The 12,953-nt window shown below is 40.9% G+C and overlaps 1 protein-coding gene and 1 long non-coding RNA gene across 2 annotated transcripts in view; both read right to left on the bottom strand.

Moving 5' to 3' along the window:
* Positions 1-45: 45 nt before the first annotated feature.
* LOC145333879 (uncharacterized) lies at positions 46-1,730 on the bottom strand. The gene is made up of 2 exons (XR_013884643.1): positions 1,044-1,730; positions 46-778 (listed from the first exon to the last, which is right to left on the bottom strand). It is a non-coding gene; the product is annotated as an uncharacterized LOC145333879 (long non-coding RNA).
* A 380-nt stretch (positions 1,731-2,110) lies between these two features.
* Positions 2,111-12,953, bottom strand: part of PhKgamma (phosphorylase kinase gamma) — a 47,957-nt gene continuing 37,114 nt past the window's right edge. The window contains exon 14 of the mRNA XM_080178664.1: positions 2,111-2,360. Coding sequence (XP_080034790.1) covers positions 2,126-2,360 — 235 coding nt within the window. The 3' untranslated portion in view covers positions 2,111-2,125. The remainder of the gene's footprint in view (positions 2,361-12,953) is intronic.

The following is a 12,953-nucleotide window of genomic DNA, read 5'->3' as shown; positions in this document are numbered from 1 at the left end:
TTTCTCTCTGTAATACTCAGCTTCAGCCTACATTATGTTATAATATCTGAAACAAACATATTTTATTCTCTTATTAAGAGATATAATTGACTAAATAATAACTAAATTAAATACTGAAATAAATCTATTTATTTCATAATTGAGTTGATAAGAAAGAAATGAAAATGTTGTCTATTGAATTCATGCAAAAAAGTCAGGTAAATTGTTGTTTTTTTTTGTCTGAAAATTGACAAAATATCAATTGATAGTTTTTTTTCACTATGTACATTTTTCTTTTTATAGATACTAGCGGTTACGCCCCTAGAGACCTCTAGTGGCACTTTGAATGTTTTTTTTTTTTAAATATCTAATTACAGAAATAATTGGTTTATGTTTCGTTGGGGTCTCTTTTTCGGGAGGGGTAATTTTTTTCTAGGGGCGATTTCTCCTGATAGGGTGGTGGTACCCTCCCCCAAAATAGTTATAAACCTTCCCGGGCCTTATGAGAAGCTACCCTGTTAAGGAGAACCCGATCGGTTCAGCGGTAAGCGAGATCCTTCGGTACAAACACACAAACACAGACACACAGACATCCTGTTACTTTAGTATAAGGATTTTTCTAGAATATAGAAATAAGCAAAGAAAATAGTTTTTTTACTCTGAAAATAGCACCTAGAAATTTAGAGTAGCACCATGATATAGAACTTTGATTGTGTTTTGTAGATAAAAGGTACATTTTTGATGGATTTTAGAGCATTTAAATGGCGGGAGGGATAATAAACTTAGAGTTCTCGTAAAACTAAGTGTTTAGTACATTTTGGTCATTTTTTTGACTTGGCAAAATGTTTGATGACTCTGGCAGAGAAAAACTATTTAGGTTAGGTTAGGTTATAGGCAAGGGGGCCGAGCGCTGCGGCTAGGCAGGCTAGGGGGCCGAGCGCCGCGGCCAGAGTTGATAGTTTTGTCGGGGAGTGGGGGTCGGACTAAAAATTTTCAAAATTTAGAAAAATATTTTTAAGAGGATAATACCATAAGCTAGCAATCACTTTTAGCATATTTTTTACTAAACACTTTGTTTATCACAGGGCTCGGCAGCCGAGTGTAAGCCTTAGTGAAATCGAAATAACTAAACTTTGAAAATCAGCTGGATGTCTAAACCTGTTTCTAACCAGACAATCCATTTTTCGAAATATTTTTGCACACAAGCTAGTTTAGATTTGAGGCTTATGCGCGGCTGCCGAGCCCTGGTTTAGCAGGATCTCTAAATACATCGCCACTTCCCTTTATAACGAAAGGATTACTTTTATTAATTTTGTTTACAGGGTTTTAATTCACTAGATTATTTTGGCATACAACAAATATTTTCAGTATGGCTTAGAAACCGATTAGTATCCTTACAACTATTTCTCAGCTATACTGAAAACTATAATAAAGCATCCTTTTACAGACAATTTTCCACGAATCTAAAAATAAAAATCATAAAATTACTACCTATCAGTTTTGTTAACCTGAACCTTCGGCCTCTCAGGTAGTTTTAATCCTATAATTTTACATTCCACTATCCTCGGAAAGCTGTCTATAATACGATGCAATAATTAACTAATCTATTATGAAATTTAAAAATTATCTAATAATATTATAAGAATGTAACTAGAACAAGGATAACAACTAGCATTGCTGGGCAGCGTGAAGAAAAAACACGGCACGCTTTATTTCACTCTCTAGGGATGGTTTGTGGCCAACATCAACCTGACGGCGGATAAAATGTTCATATACATAGAGTTATAAGTAGCGAAGCCAAAGAGTAAACAGTCTACAACTTACATGGTCCGTCAGTATATCGAATATGCTAGAGAAGACATTATTAATACTACTTCACTAATATCTAATGTCCTATATCTCTTTGACTCAAATATTTCTCAAAGAAAACTGTTATAAAACTTTCTCCAGTACGGCTTCCGAACCGATTAACAGCCGCTGGATTAGAACCGGTTCTCAACCATATTAAAAAATCATGTATATCAACGAATTACAAACAATTTTCAACGAATATTAAAACAAAATTGCAAAATGAATTACCTACAGTATAGTTTATCTTATAATTTTAATCTTATAATTTATCATTTTAATATCCGTGGAAAGCTGTCTATAATACGATGCGATAAATGAAGCTATTATGATATGAACATTCCTTGGGACTGTGCTCAAACATGGCCGCCCGATTCTGGCCGTCATTCTTCTTCACCCAGTGACCGTAGATGCGGAAGGCGGCCCCGTCAATCTGCTTCCGCAGCGTCCGCACCCGGTAAGGGTCAAGTTGCACGGTGCGGATAGAGATGGGCTGCGGCGTTTCCTTCAACCGCCGCAGTCGGATTGTAAATCTATAAATAAAATATTGATACTTGATAAATATTTTAAATAAGATAATTTTAGATCCGATGTTACTACTGGATTTATTATTACTTGGATCTTACACCAGATTATCATGTACTCTAATAAAGTTAAACTTGTAGCTGGCTAAAATAACGAAAATAATTATAAATGTTAAATATATAAAGTTATAAAATGTTAGGTAGTTGAAGATTTATCAATAGATAAATAATAAAAATAATTGGATAAAAAACGATAATGCACTTATTTATTAATTTTATGCTTCAAGAGATTTTTGTTATTAAAACAATTTGAAAAACAGGATCTAAAATTTTCTTTTTAAGATCTCTTTATGATAAGCGAGGGCCCAGCAGCCGGATCTTGGACAAAGTAGCTTCGGACAAAGTAGCTTCAGACAAAGTAGCTTCGGACAAAGTAGCTATCAACCACTTTTTGCAAAATCCACGAAATTCTAAACCACCTATGTATTATCAGTTGATGATATTTTTCTTAAATAAATGTTCTGAGGCTAACATAGGTTCGGTTAGGTTAGGTTATAGGCTAGAGGGCCGAGCGCCCGCGGCTAAGCAGGCCAGGGGGCCGAGCGCTGCAGCCTTATTGGAGACTATTTTTCTTAGGAAGCTACTTTTCTTAAGTAAATTTCCTTACGCTTCTTTGTCCGAAGCTACTTTGTCTGAAGCTACTTTGTCCAAGTTCCAGCATCTGCGACGATATAAAGTAGTAATTTTTTTTGTCTGTAACTCAAGATTTCAACAACTACTGAACTACTGACTTTTAGAGAAGCTTTGGGTATAGTCCCTTTTGTAACATCACACCTTATGGGGCGATTCTTTTTTTCACAGTAGCTTTTCTCCTATTTCTAGCACCTGCGGGGTCTCTAACCCTGCGGGGCCAATTACCTAACCCTGTGGGGCAATCACCTAACCCAATATAACCTAACCTAACCTAAAATAACCTATAAAAAGCCATTTTAAAAATACGATGAATTGCCCCATATGGGGCGATGTTACGAAAGGGACTATTCCCGAAGCTTTACATAGGTCCTAAGCTGGAGTCAGGATATTCATGTTTTCATATTTAAGCCTTGGCGTGGTTTTATGCTATTTTCTACCCCCTTCTTACTCCTTTGAATACAGTCCAGATCTTAGTTAAAGTGATGTCAAGTTGCACAAAAACTTGATGATACTTCTTTGAAATCAAATCAATCGGTTCATAATTGTTAGTAGCGAAGCTACTCTATAATTCACTTTGTCTGTCCGTTCGGCAGTCCGTCCGTAACGCTTAGGGATAAATTTTCTTGGCTGCTACTACAGATACATATCTGAAATTCTGGTGAGAATTCCAAACATTACATGCTTTAAAAGGCATAAATTCTATTTTATTAAAGGTTTATCAAATGAACATCTGACATAAAAGCGTTTTATGTACTTTTTTTTCTAATTTCAAGGTTTATTATTAGAAAAAAAGATAAACAATTATCGCTATAGTTCGCTCTTATCATTCAAAAAAGAGAAAAAAAATAAATTAATGCAAAGATAAAATTGTGCATTTTTTATTATTAAATAATATTTATTTACTTTTAAGTACTATTTAGTACGAAATAAATTAAACAAATAAATTCATCAGAACTTTGCTTTTGTTTTGATTAAATAACTAAAAGTCCTTTCCAATGGTTTATTAAAGAGAAAACCATTTAATTATTAGTAGCAAGGCTACTATATACTTTACATTGTCTCTACATCCAGCAGCAGTCCGTCACGCTATAGGGGAATTTTTTTTCTCTCGGCTGCTATTAAAGATTGACAGCTGAAATTTTAAAAGGAGATTCCTTTGTCACTCATATGCGCATCTGACCTATGCATTGTTTTGTACGTCTGTCTGTCGGTCATGCGTCAAAAGATGTAAACGTTTTCTTTTAAAGGTTTATTGAGTTTAGAGTTCAACCGTCCGTCCCTTATTTACTAAGTATATTTGCGATTACTTTTATTTAATGAAATCTTCCAATTTTTAACATGTACAAAACGGCCTGCTTAATTGCTTCAAGATCCATGTCAGATCTATATAGCACTGCGAATTTTAAAAGAAAAAAAGTTGACCCTTAAAATTCCACCTTGAAGTGATACTTTTCTAATAGTTTATAGTCCACTAAGTCGTAAGCAGTAAAAATTAAAATCCATTAAGTCCCTTCTAACGAGATATTGGCAACTTTTTGCACTCATTTTCGCAAACGGCAATTATTTCCTTTATTTGGAGTTTTGGTTAATAACATTTTCATAAAAGTTTTCAGTAATAATCATTTAAGATCCATTGTTGAGAAGAAATGATTGAAAAAGTGTGTTTCCATGCAAAATAAGCTTAAAATCTAATGATTTTAAAAATTAGCGATTTAATAGTAAAAAAAAAATATTTTTAACTTTTTGATAGCCTGAATATGTTTAATTTAGTTTTTTTATATAATCTATTCTTTAAAAAGACAGGCATATTCTTTCAGATTTGAAAAAAATTTAAAAAATTAAAAATCGGAATTAATCAAAATTAATCCATAGCCTTTAAAAAATACTTTTGATATTTTTAACCTATATAATCAATAAAATCAATGGAAAATAAAATATTTTTAGAAAACAAACTTATGGAAAAGGTTTAAGATAACTTCATAAAAGTAGCATTTAAGTAGAATATTTTTCTTGTCTTTAAAAAAAATGCAAATTAAACATAGTTAACGACTATTTAATTAGCAAGAATGGTAATAAAATATTTCAATAACTGCTTAAACCTTTTTGTGGCAATGTTATTTACTTAAACAGAAATTCTATTTTGTCAGAATTATAAAAATAATGAAGTATTTTCAAAAAAGCTTGCAAAATAAACGTAATTTTATCAAACTTCCTCACAGTTTATAGAGGGTATTGTTGTAAAATGTTAATTATCAAAATAAAATCTTCAATTTACAACGTTTAAAACACCTAAAAGTAAATTCTAAGCAAAATTAGATTTATTTCCTAGATTTAGAGTAGCTGCGCTACTTAAAAAAACATCTAGTATTAAAACCAATCAGCTGATCAAATTGCTATAGACATTATTTGTTGGGTTGTTATTATCTGAAACATTTATTTTCTTTTTAATTCTAAAACGATGCTTGCCATGCTAAAAACGCTACGCCCCCAGCAATCATTATGGGCACTAGAATTTAATCCCCTCTATTTTTTAATTTAAGTTTTACAAAAAAAAAACAAGGACCACATCTGTTCAGCGGATAACAATTGTTCCTTTGCTAGAGACAGATATACATACATCCCGTTATTTCCATATAAGGACTAGCGGCTACGTACCCTTAAATCCTCTAGGGACACTTGGGGATAGGAAGGGGAGGGAGGGGGGGGGGGGGGTGGAGAGTCGCAACTACACTTAAGATCATAGTTTTTCAAAAATTTTAGAGGGTTATTTTTTGTTAGGAGCAATTTTTATATTGTGGAGGTACCCTTTCCCAAAATAGTTATAAACATGGCCAGGACATATGTATAAAAAGCTTTAATGTAAAGAAAAACCATATCTGTCTAGCAGTTAGCGAGATCCTTTGAGACAAATAGATAAATAGATATCATGTTACTGTTATATAAGGATAAAAATCAAAGACACCCAAGCTTTTTTGGGATTCAAATTAAAAAAAGAGTTATGCGACAGGTTTGTGGGTAAAATGATGCACGGAGTATCAAAATGCAGTTTCACACTAACTTGAAACTTATATTGTGGGATCAGAACAAAAATTTTAGTATTATTTTTTTATGAACATTCTTCTTATTAATATTTTTGACAAACTGAATTTGTGATATATTTTTATTCATGAAAGTACCCCCTTGCAAAAATTTCAAAACAAACTAACATGCTAAAATTTATTGGGTTATACTTTGATCATTGTCAAAATAAAACATTTATGACAACAACCATTAGTAGCAAAGCACAAAAAATCTTGTAATGGTCAAATGCACAAAGTGAGAGCAGATGTTAAGTTTTCTTAACAAATACAAATGAGAGGAGAGAATATGTAATATGTCTTTTGAAGCATGACCAACAGACAGACAAAAAGGTATTGTAAAGAATAAATGTCAAAAGAATCTTCACTGAATATTTCAGCTGTCTCCAATAAGACCTAAGAAAATTACATTTTCCCCTTAGTGTTACGGACTAACTAACACACAGAAAAAGTGAATTATAGAGTAGCTTCACCACTAAAGATTTGATTCTGAATAGTATTAGCTCAAACACCCCCTCACTCCTAAACAAAGCAGCTTCACATTGCTGAAATCTAATATGAATTATCATAAACATTAACAGTCCTTTTAAAGAAGATTGTAATTATAGAGTAGCAGTGTGGTATCCGCCTAGGGTAAATGGCAGACACCAGAGTTCGAATAAAGACTACGGCAGTGTGAACAGACGTGGACACCTTACTATAGAGAAGCTACGCTTCTCTAGCATTCACTAGACAAGAATCAACATCTATTTCAGTTGTCACTTTATTGAAGGTTTAAAGGATACTAAAGCTATATACAACAAACATTAACTACAATGGATAGGAATAAATAATCATAACATAAAAGCATTGTAATACATATACAATAGTCAGTTTGGGCAATCATGGTCCCCCATCCCTGGAAAGGGTGGGGGGAATTAAGAATACAGTTAACCATAATATAAATACATATGGATTAGGAATAAAGATAGTTAAAGATAAATCATACAGTAAAACATAGATAATTGCAATGGTTAGGTAGATGGCTATCCCTGTCTGGGGTGATTATATTAGGTGAGGGCAGGTTTAGATCCTTTATCCTCAGGGTTGAGGTGGTGCTGATAACTTGGTGGTTGAAGGGGAAGGTTCCGGTGCTTAAGATGGGAGAGGGAGGGGTAACACCCCTCCCTCCATTTGCAGGACAACTGAGAGATGAAATCAGTACCGTTATCTGACATATTTTCAGGTGGCTTTGCAATTGTAGGATAACAGGATTTAGCTAGGTGCGTAGCATCACTATAATGTCTTGGTTTCTGCATGGTCCAAAGCTGCCGCATACCACAACTCTCCCCTCGGAAGGCTGGAGGGGGTTGTCTGCACCGCCAGACTTCCGACAGTGGTTGCGGCCTTCAGTGTGTTGTCCTTGTGGAATGGGTCCGCCAGGATACCAGCTGCTGACTGGTGGTGGACTCCAGCCCTCCCCTGGTCGAACGGAATCTACTGTATCTGCTGGAGTAGCTGGTCCTGTTGGATGTTCTGGCCGTTGGATGTGTACCTCTGAGGCCACCCTGGCAACCTCCAGGGGTGGCACAGCACATGAGGGGGCTTGGACCAACAGCCGCCTGGTATACACCCCTTCAGGTTTCTCCACTGGGCTGGTGGTCTCCATCGTGTTGGTCACCTTGCTGCTGGCAGGCTGGCTACTGGATGCAGGCGCAGTTTCTTCGCCCTCGGGGCTGGTCAGGTTCATTCGGCTTCCAGGGTCTCTGTCAACGCGGGCAGGTGGTGGTTGCCATACTGTAGGAGCGTTGCCTTCCTCAGGCTCATCCTGGACATTGGCAGGGGGGTGCATGGCAGTCAGACCTGCGGGGTAGGGGACGGTAACAGTCCATCCCTTATGCCGGAGGCTGTCTTGGATCTGCAAGGGTGGCTCCGCTCTAGTTGGCTGGGAGACAGGCCCATCCACGGCCACTGCTGCTGGTAGACTGGAGGCACAAGGCTCCGGATTTCCTCCCCTAGCCTGAAGGGGTCCAGGCACATTGTCTCCATCTTGGGTAGACATAATTGTTGGGGATCCTCTACTTCTATGGTTAGGCTCGGCACTTGGCACATCTAGTTGTGTTACTCCCCAGGCAGCGGTCAAAGCTTCTTCAGTTTGGCTGGTGATGGCTGATATCCTGGCTCCTGGGGCAGATGCAGGGGGCGCAGGCAAGTTTGGCCCAGCCCAAACTTCCTGGTACACCAGTGCAATACAATTACCCTGGCTTGGTTGAGGGAGGTAGACAGCTGGATGCAGTTGAGGGTGAGGGACAGCTGGACTCTCCCTGCTGGCTGGGGGCTCTGGCTGGCTGGGGGTGACGGGTGTCACCCCTTCCTCTGGGGCTGCGGGCTCATTCCGGGGTCCAGGTATCTCGGTGGCGGCGACGGTTGTCGCCCCAGGCACCAGTGTGGGGGCGCTGGATAGCACCCCCCAGTCTTCACAGGGGTCCAGGTCTCTCGGTGGCGGCGACGGTTGTCGCCCCAGGCACCAGCGTGGGGCGCTGGATAGCACCCCCCAGTCTTCACAGGTGGCGGCGACGGTTGTCGCCCCAGACATCAGCTTGGTGGTGCAGGGAAGCACCTCTCGTTCCTTCCAGGTGGCGACGCCGGTTGGCGTCCCATACATCGACTCAGACTCGCTGGGTAGCGCCCCTCGGCTCTTGCTGGGGGTGACAGGGGTTACGGACACCGGTCCCCTGTGATTGAGGCTGAGGTCCAGGCCAACCTGGTTGGGTTCAGCCGCTCCTCCCAGCACGTTGATCCTGGCCACTATGGTCCCAATCTGAGACACAGACTCCTGGGTAGCCGCGGCCCCAGCGGCGGCAGCTAGTTGGGGTGACGGCTGGGCATCTCCCTCCAGGTGGACCTGGGTGGCAGACTGGTTGCATGCAGGTTGGTTGAAGCTCTGCATCCTGGTGGGCCTCCATCTTCAGCAGCATGGGGGAACTTGGCTGGGACATGTGCAGTGGTTCAACAAAGTAGCGGCATCTGGTCTTGGAGTGTGGGGGGACAGCCTCACTGCTGCTGGTCAACCCTGCTCCCTCCGTGCTGGGTAAAGTCTTCCACTGCAGCAGGTCACCAGTCCCCATCCTTAGGCCGGTCCCCAGTCGTTCCATGCCTGGGGGCTCCCAGGGAGGCTTGGGTGGCGGCTCCCCCACCCCCAGGTACGCGTCGGGCATCTGGGTGAAGGGCCTATTCCCCTGGGACAGCTCCCCATCCTCCAGATTGGTGAGGCCAGTGCCAGGGAGGACCTTTCCACCCCAGAAACAGGTGGTACTGGCCCTAGGGCTGTTCTGGTAGTAGTGTCCATCTTGGGGCTGGCCACTAAGTCTCTGAAGCTTGTCACCTTCTCATTAGGCTCAGTTGCATCGTTCAACACCCCCAGGAGGACACCTACAGGTTCAGCAATCCCCAGTCCAGTATTGCTATTTCTCGTACGTTGAGCACCAACTGAACAGGAGCTGTGCAGCGGACATTCAGTCACCCTTCCAGACAAGGGCATCTCAGGGACCAGGGGTCTGTGACCTGGCATGTGTTTGATGTTCACTGTACTCAACACAGTAGGCCAAAGTAATAACAGAAGCAGTATCTTGTAGATATAGGAGCAGAGTAGAGTAGCCGCACCGCAAGGAGGTTCGAGCCGGCTCACCCCTAGTATAAATACTAGAGCTGTGTAATTAGGGTGGTAGTCCACGTAGCCGTAGGCTCGGTCCTCCTGGCTCAAGAGTTTCTGTGGCTGGCGCGCCCCCATGATAAGTAGCAGGGGGTTGGTCTGTTGGTGCCAGCGTCTTGTTAACTGTTGAGCCTGAGTTGTTCTCCTTTCCAGTATAGCTCTTGATTTCTGTGGTAACCAGCGGATCTTAGCTTAAAGGTAACAGGGAATATGTTAGGTATCCACAGATGTCTCTAGGAGCGTATCCGCTAGTAGATATATGGATAGGTAGGCTATCTATATATATACATGGCTACACGCCCATATATATATATATACGTGTATAGGAATATCCCCAGAGCTAGCTAGCTTTTCCTCCTTGCTCCAAAAAAATCACGCTTCCTCTGTATATAGTTCACAACTATGAAGGTCGATGGTCCAGGTACACACCACCACTGCCCAGTGTGGGGCAGCAAGTCAGGCTATGTCCACAGGGTGGGCGTACTTTCGTTCAGTTACCATATCAGTTTCCAGTGTTGTTTGGTGAGGTTAGTATTCACTTACTTGTACCCATGATACAAAAAAAACAACCTTATTTATCACTTGGGTATTTATATATACATATATTTGTTTCACTAACCATTCAGCTTTGAAGTAGGGTTGGCAGGCTAGGAAGATGTTGAGGGTCTGAGCGGGTTTAAGGAACTGGTTTAGTTTTCCTTATCACACTGTAGACAGGGAGGGAGGAGCTTGCAAGTTTTTTCTCCTAAAAAAATATCTCTGTTGTATGCTATAGAGTGGCCCCTCTCCTGTGTGGGTGTGTGTGTGTGTGTGTGTGCGTGAAATCTCCTTTCCGTGCAGCGCGCTTACGCACCGTCAATCCGCGCACACAGATAAAACGCGCACTTGTCCCTCAACTCGCTCTCTCGTTGGTCCGCTTTGTCCGTTGAACTTATGATATTTTCCGCACTCTGTTGCGCTACCCGTGAATGGCGCTTTGTGTTCCCGGTCGCTAGCCCCACACTACAGACGGACTTAGTCTAGTGTGGGTAGGAGGGGGGGAGCGCGTGAGGGGACGGGGGTAACTCCGTCCGTTCCCCCTGTGAGGGAGGGGGGTAACTGTGTGCTGGTGTAATAGTGCCTTTTCTTCTTAATCCTAGGCTTATCTATTATATCACCCTGATTGTATTTGCCTTCAATGGAGAGGGGCTCCTCCCTTTCCCTTGGAATAAGGGGTGTATTGTTGTTGTGCTATAGGCTTGAGGTGATTTGATTGTATATCAGGGTCTTTATTATATTACATCTAGCTTCTATTTTTGTCCTTATCACAATTGCATAACAGATTTGTTTACTAACCCTGTTCTATTTTTAGCTGTTATCACAATACACAATAAATCCAAGCCTGTTCTATTTTTAGATTTATCACAACACAACAATTTGTTTGCCAAGCTTTGCTCATAAATCTATTGTTTAGCCATCACACCAGGGTGGTAAACCCTGCAATGTGACATAATATCTGTTTTTCTAGATGGGTGGCTGCGTTGTAGCCTCTCAGGATACTTGGAGTTGACGTAGTTTTTCTCTGTTCTGGTGCACTACACTCGTATGTTGGCTCGCAGCTTGCAGCTATGTGGCGTGTTTCAGCCTATCGGCGGCAGGGAATGTCCCGTCCTGCTAGCGCCGCTTGCAGCTATGTGGCGTGTTTCAGCCTATCGGCGGCAGGGAATGTCCCGTCCTGCTAGCGCCGCTTATCCAAATCCAGCTGATGGCGGCAGGGAATGTCCCGTCCTGCTAGCGCCACTGGTTCGGATCCTGCTATCTCTTGCAGTAAAATTGGCCTATTTTCAGCCGTTTACACTTATTTGGCTTGTTTCAGCCGGTCCGCAGGCCTGTTTCAGCCTTTTGAGCGCTCAATTCTCCGTTAGATGTCGGCGCTTCTCGCGGTTCTTCGTCAAGTTTCACTTCCACAACTGCCGGATGCAGAGTTAGACTTGCTGTCCAGGGTGGGTAATTCAGGTTGCTTGTGTCAGTTTTGCCAGTTTCACTGCTGGGAGTACCTTAGCCTCAGCTGCGCGTCTGCTCTACACTTGTGGTTCGCCGTAATCTCACACAGCTGTCACCAAAAGTTGTGGTATCCGCCTAGGGTAAATGGCAGACACCAGAGTTCGAATAAAGACTACGGCAGTGTGAACAGACGTGGACACCTTACTATAGAGAAGCTACGCTTCTCTAGCATTCACTAGACAAGAATCAACATCTATTTCAGTTGTCACTTTATTGAAGGTTTAAAGGATACTAAAGCTATATACAACAAACATTAACTACAATGGATAGGAATAAATAATCATAACATAAAAGCATTGTAATACATATACAATAGTCAGTTTGGGCAATCATGGTCCCCCATCCCTGGAAAGGGTGGGGGGAATTAAGAATACAGTTAACCATAATATAAATACATATGGATTAGGAATAAAGATAGTTAAAGATAAATCATACAGTAAAACATAGATAATTGCAATGGTTAGGTAGATGGCTATCCCTGTCTGGGGCAGGCAGGATAGCCCATGGAGCAGCACAATAGGTAGATAAGCATAGAGGGGTTGAGTGGTAGGTCTGGGTACTAAAGAGGGAAGGTTTGATGATTACTTGTGACAACAACAGTCTGTGTGGGGGTGATTATATTAGGTGAGGGCAGGTTTAGATCCTTTATCCTCAGGGTTGAGGTGGTGCTGATAACTTGGTGGTTGAAGGGGAAGGTTCCGGTGCTTAAGATGGGAGAGGGAGGGGTAACACCCCTCCCTCCATTTGCAGGACAACTGAGAGATGAAATCAGTACCGTTATCTGACATATTTTCAGGTGGCTTTGCAATTGTAGGATAACAGGATTTAGCTAGGTGCGTAGCATCACTATAATGTCTTGGTTTCTGCATGGTCCAAAGCTGCCGCATACCACAGCAGCACTTAACTACTTAACTATAATTAAAGAAGAAAGTTATTTGTAGATACAAATTTATTTAAATATGCTCTGATGAAAATTCAATTGTAGCTCTCATTAGAAAATAAAATATTAATAAAAAATAAAATAAAGGCAGCCGTTAGTAATATTTAAGTAAAAAAGGACCTAAAAACAAAGGTTGTTAAATAAAAGGATGAAGAAAG

Source organism: Acartia tonsa, chromosome 1, assembly GCF_053477335.1.
Source record: "Acartia tonsa isolate MP-2025a chromosome 1, ASM5347733v1, whole genome shotgun sequence".
Classification (NCBI taxonomy): Eukaryota; Metazoa; Arthropoda; class Copepoda; order Calanoida; family Acartiidae; genus Acartia; species Acartia tonsa.
Note: the sequence above shows the minus strand (reverse complement) of the source record. Positions and strands in the feature narration are given on the sequence as shown.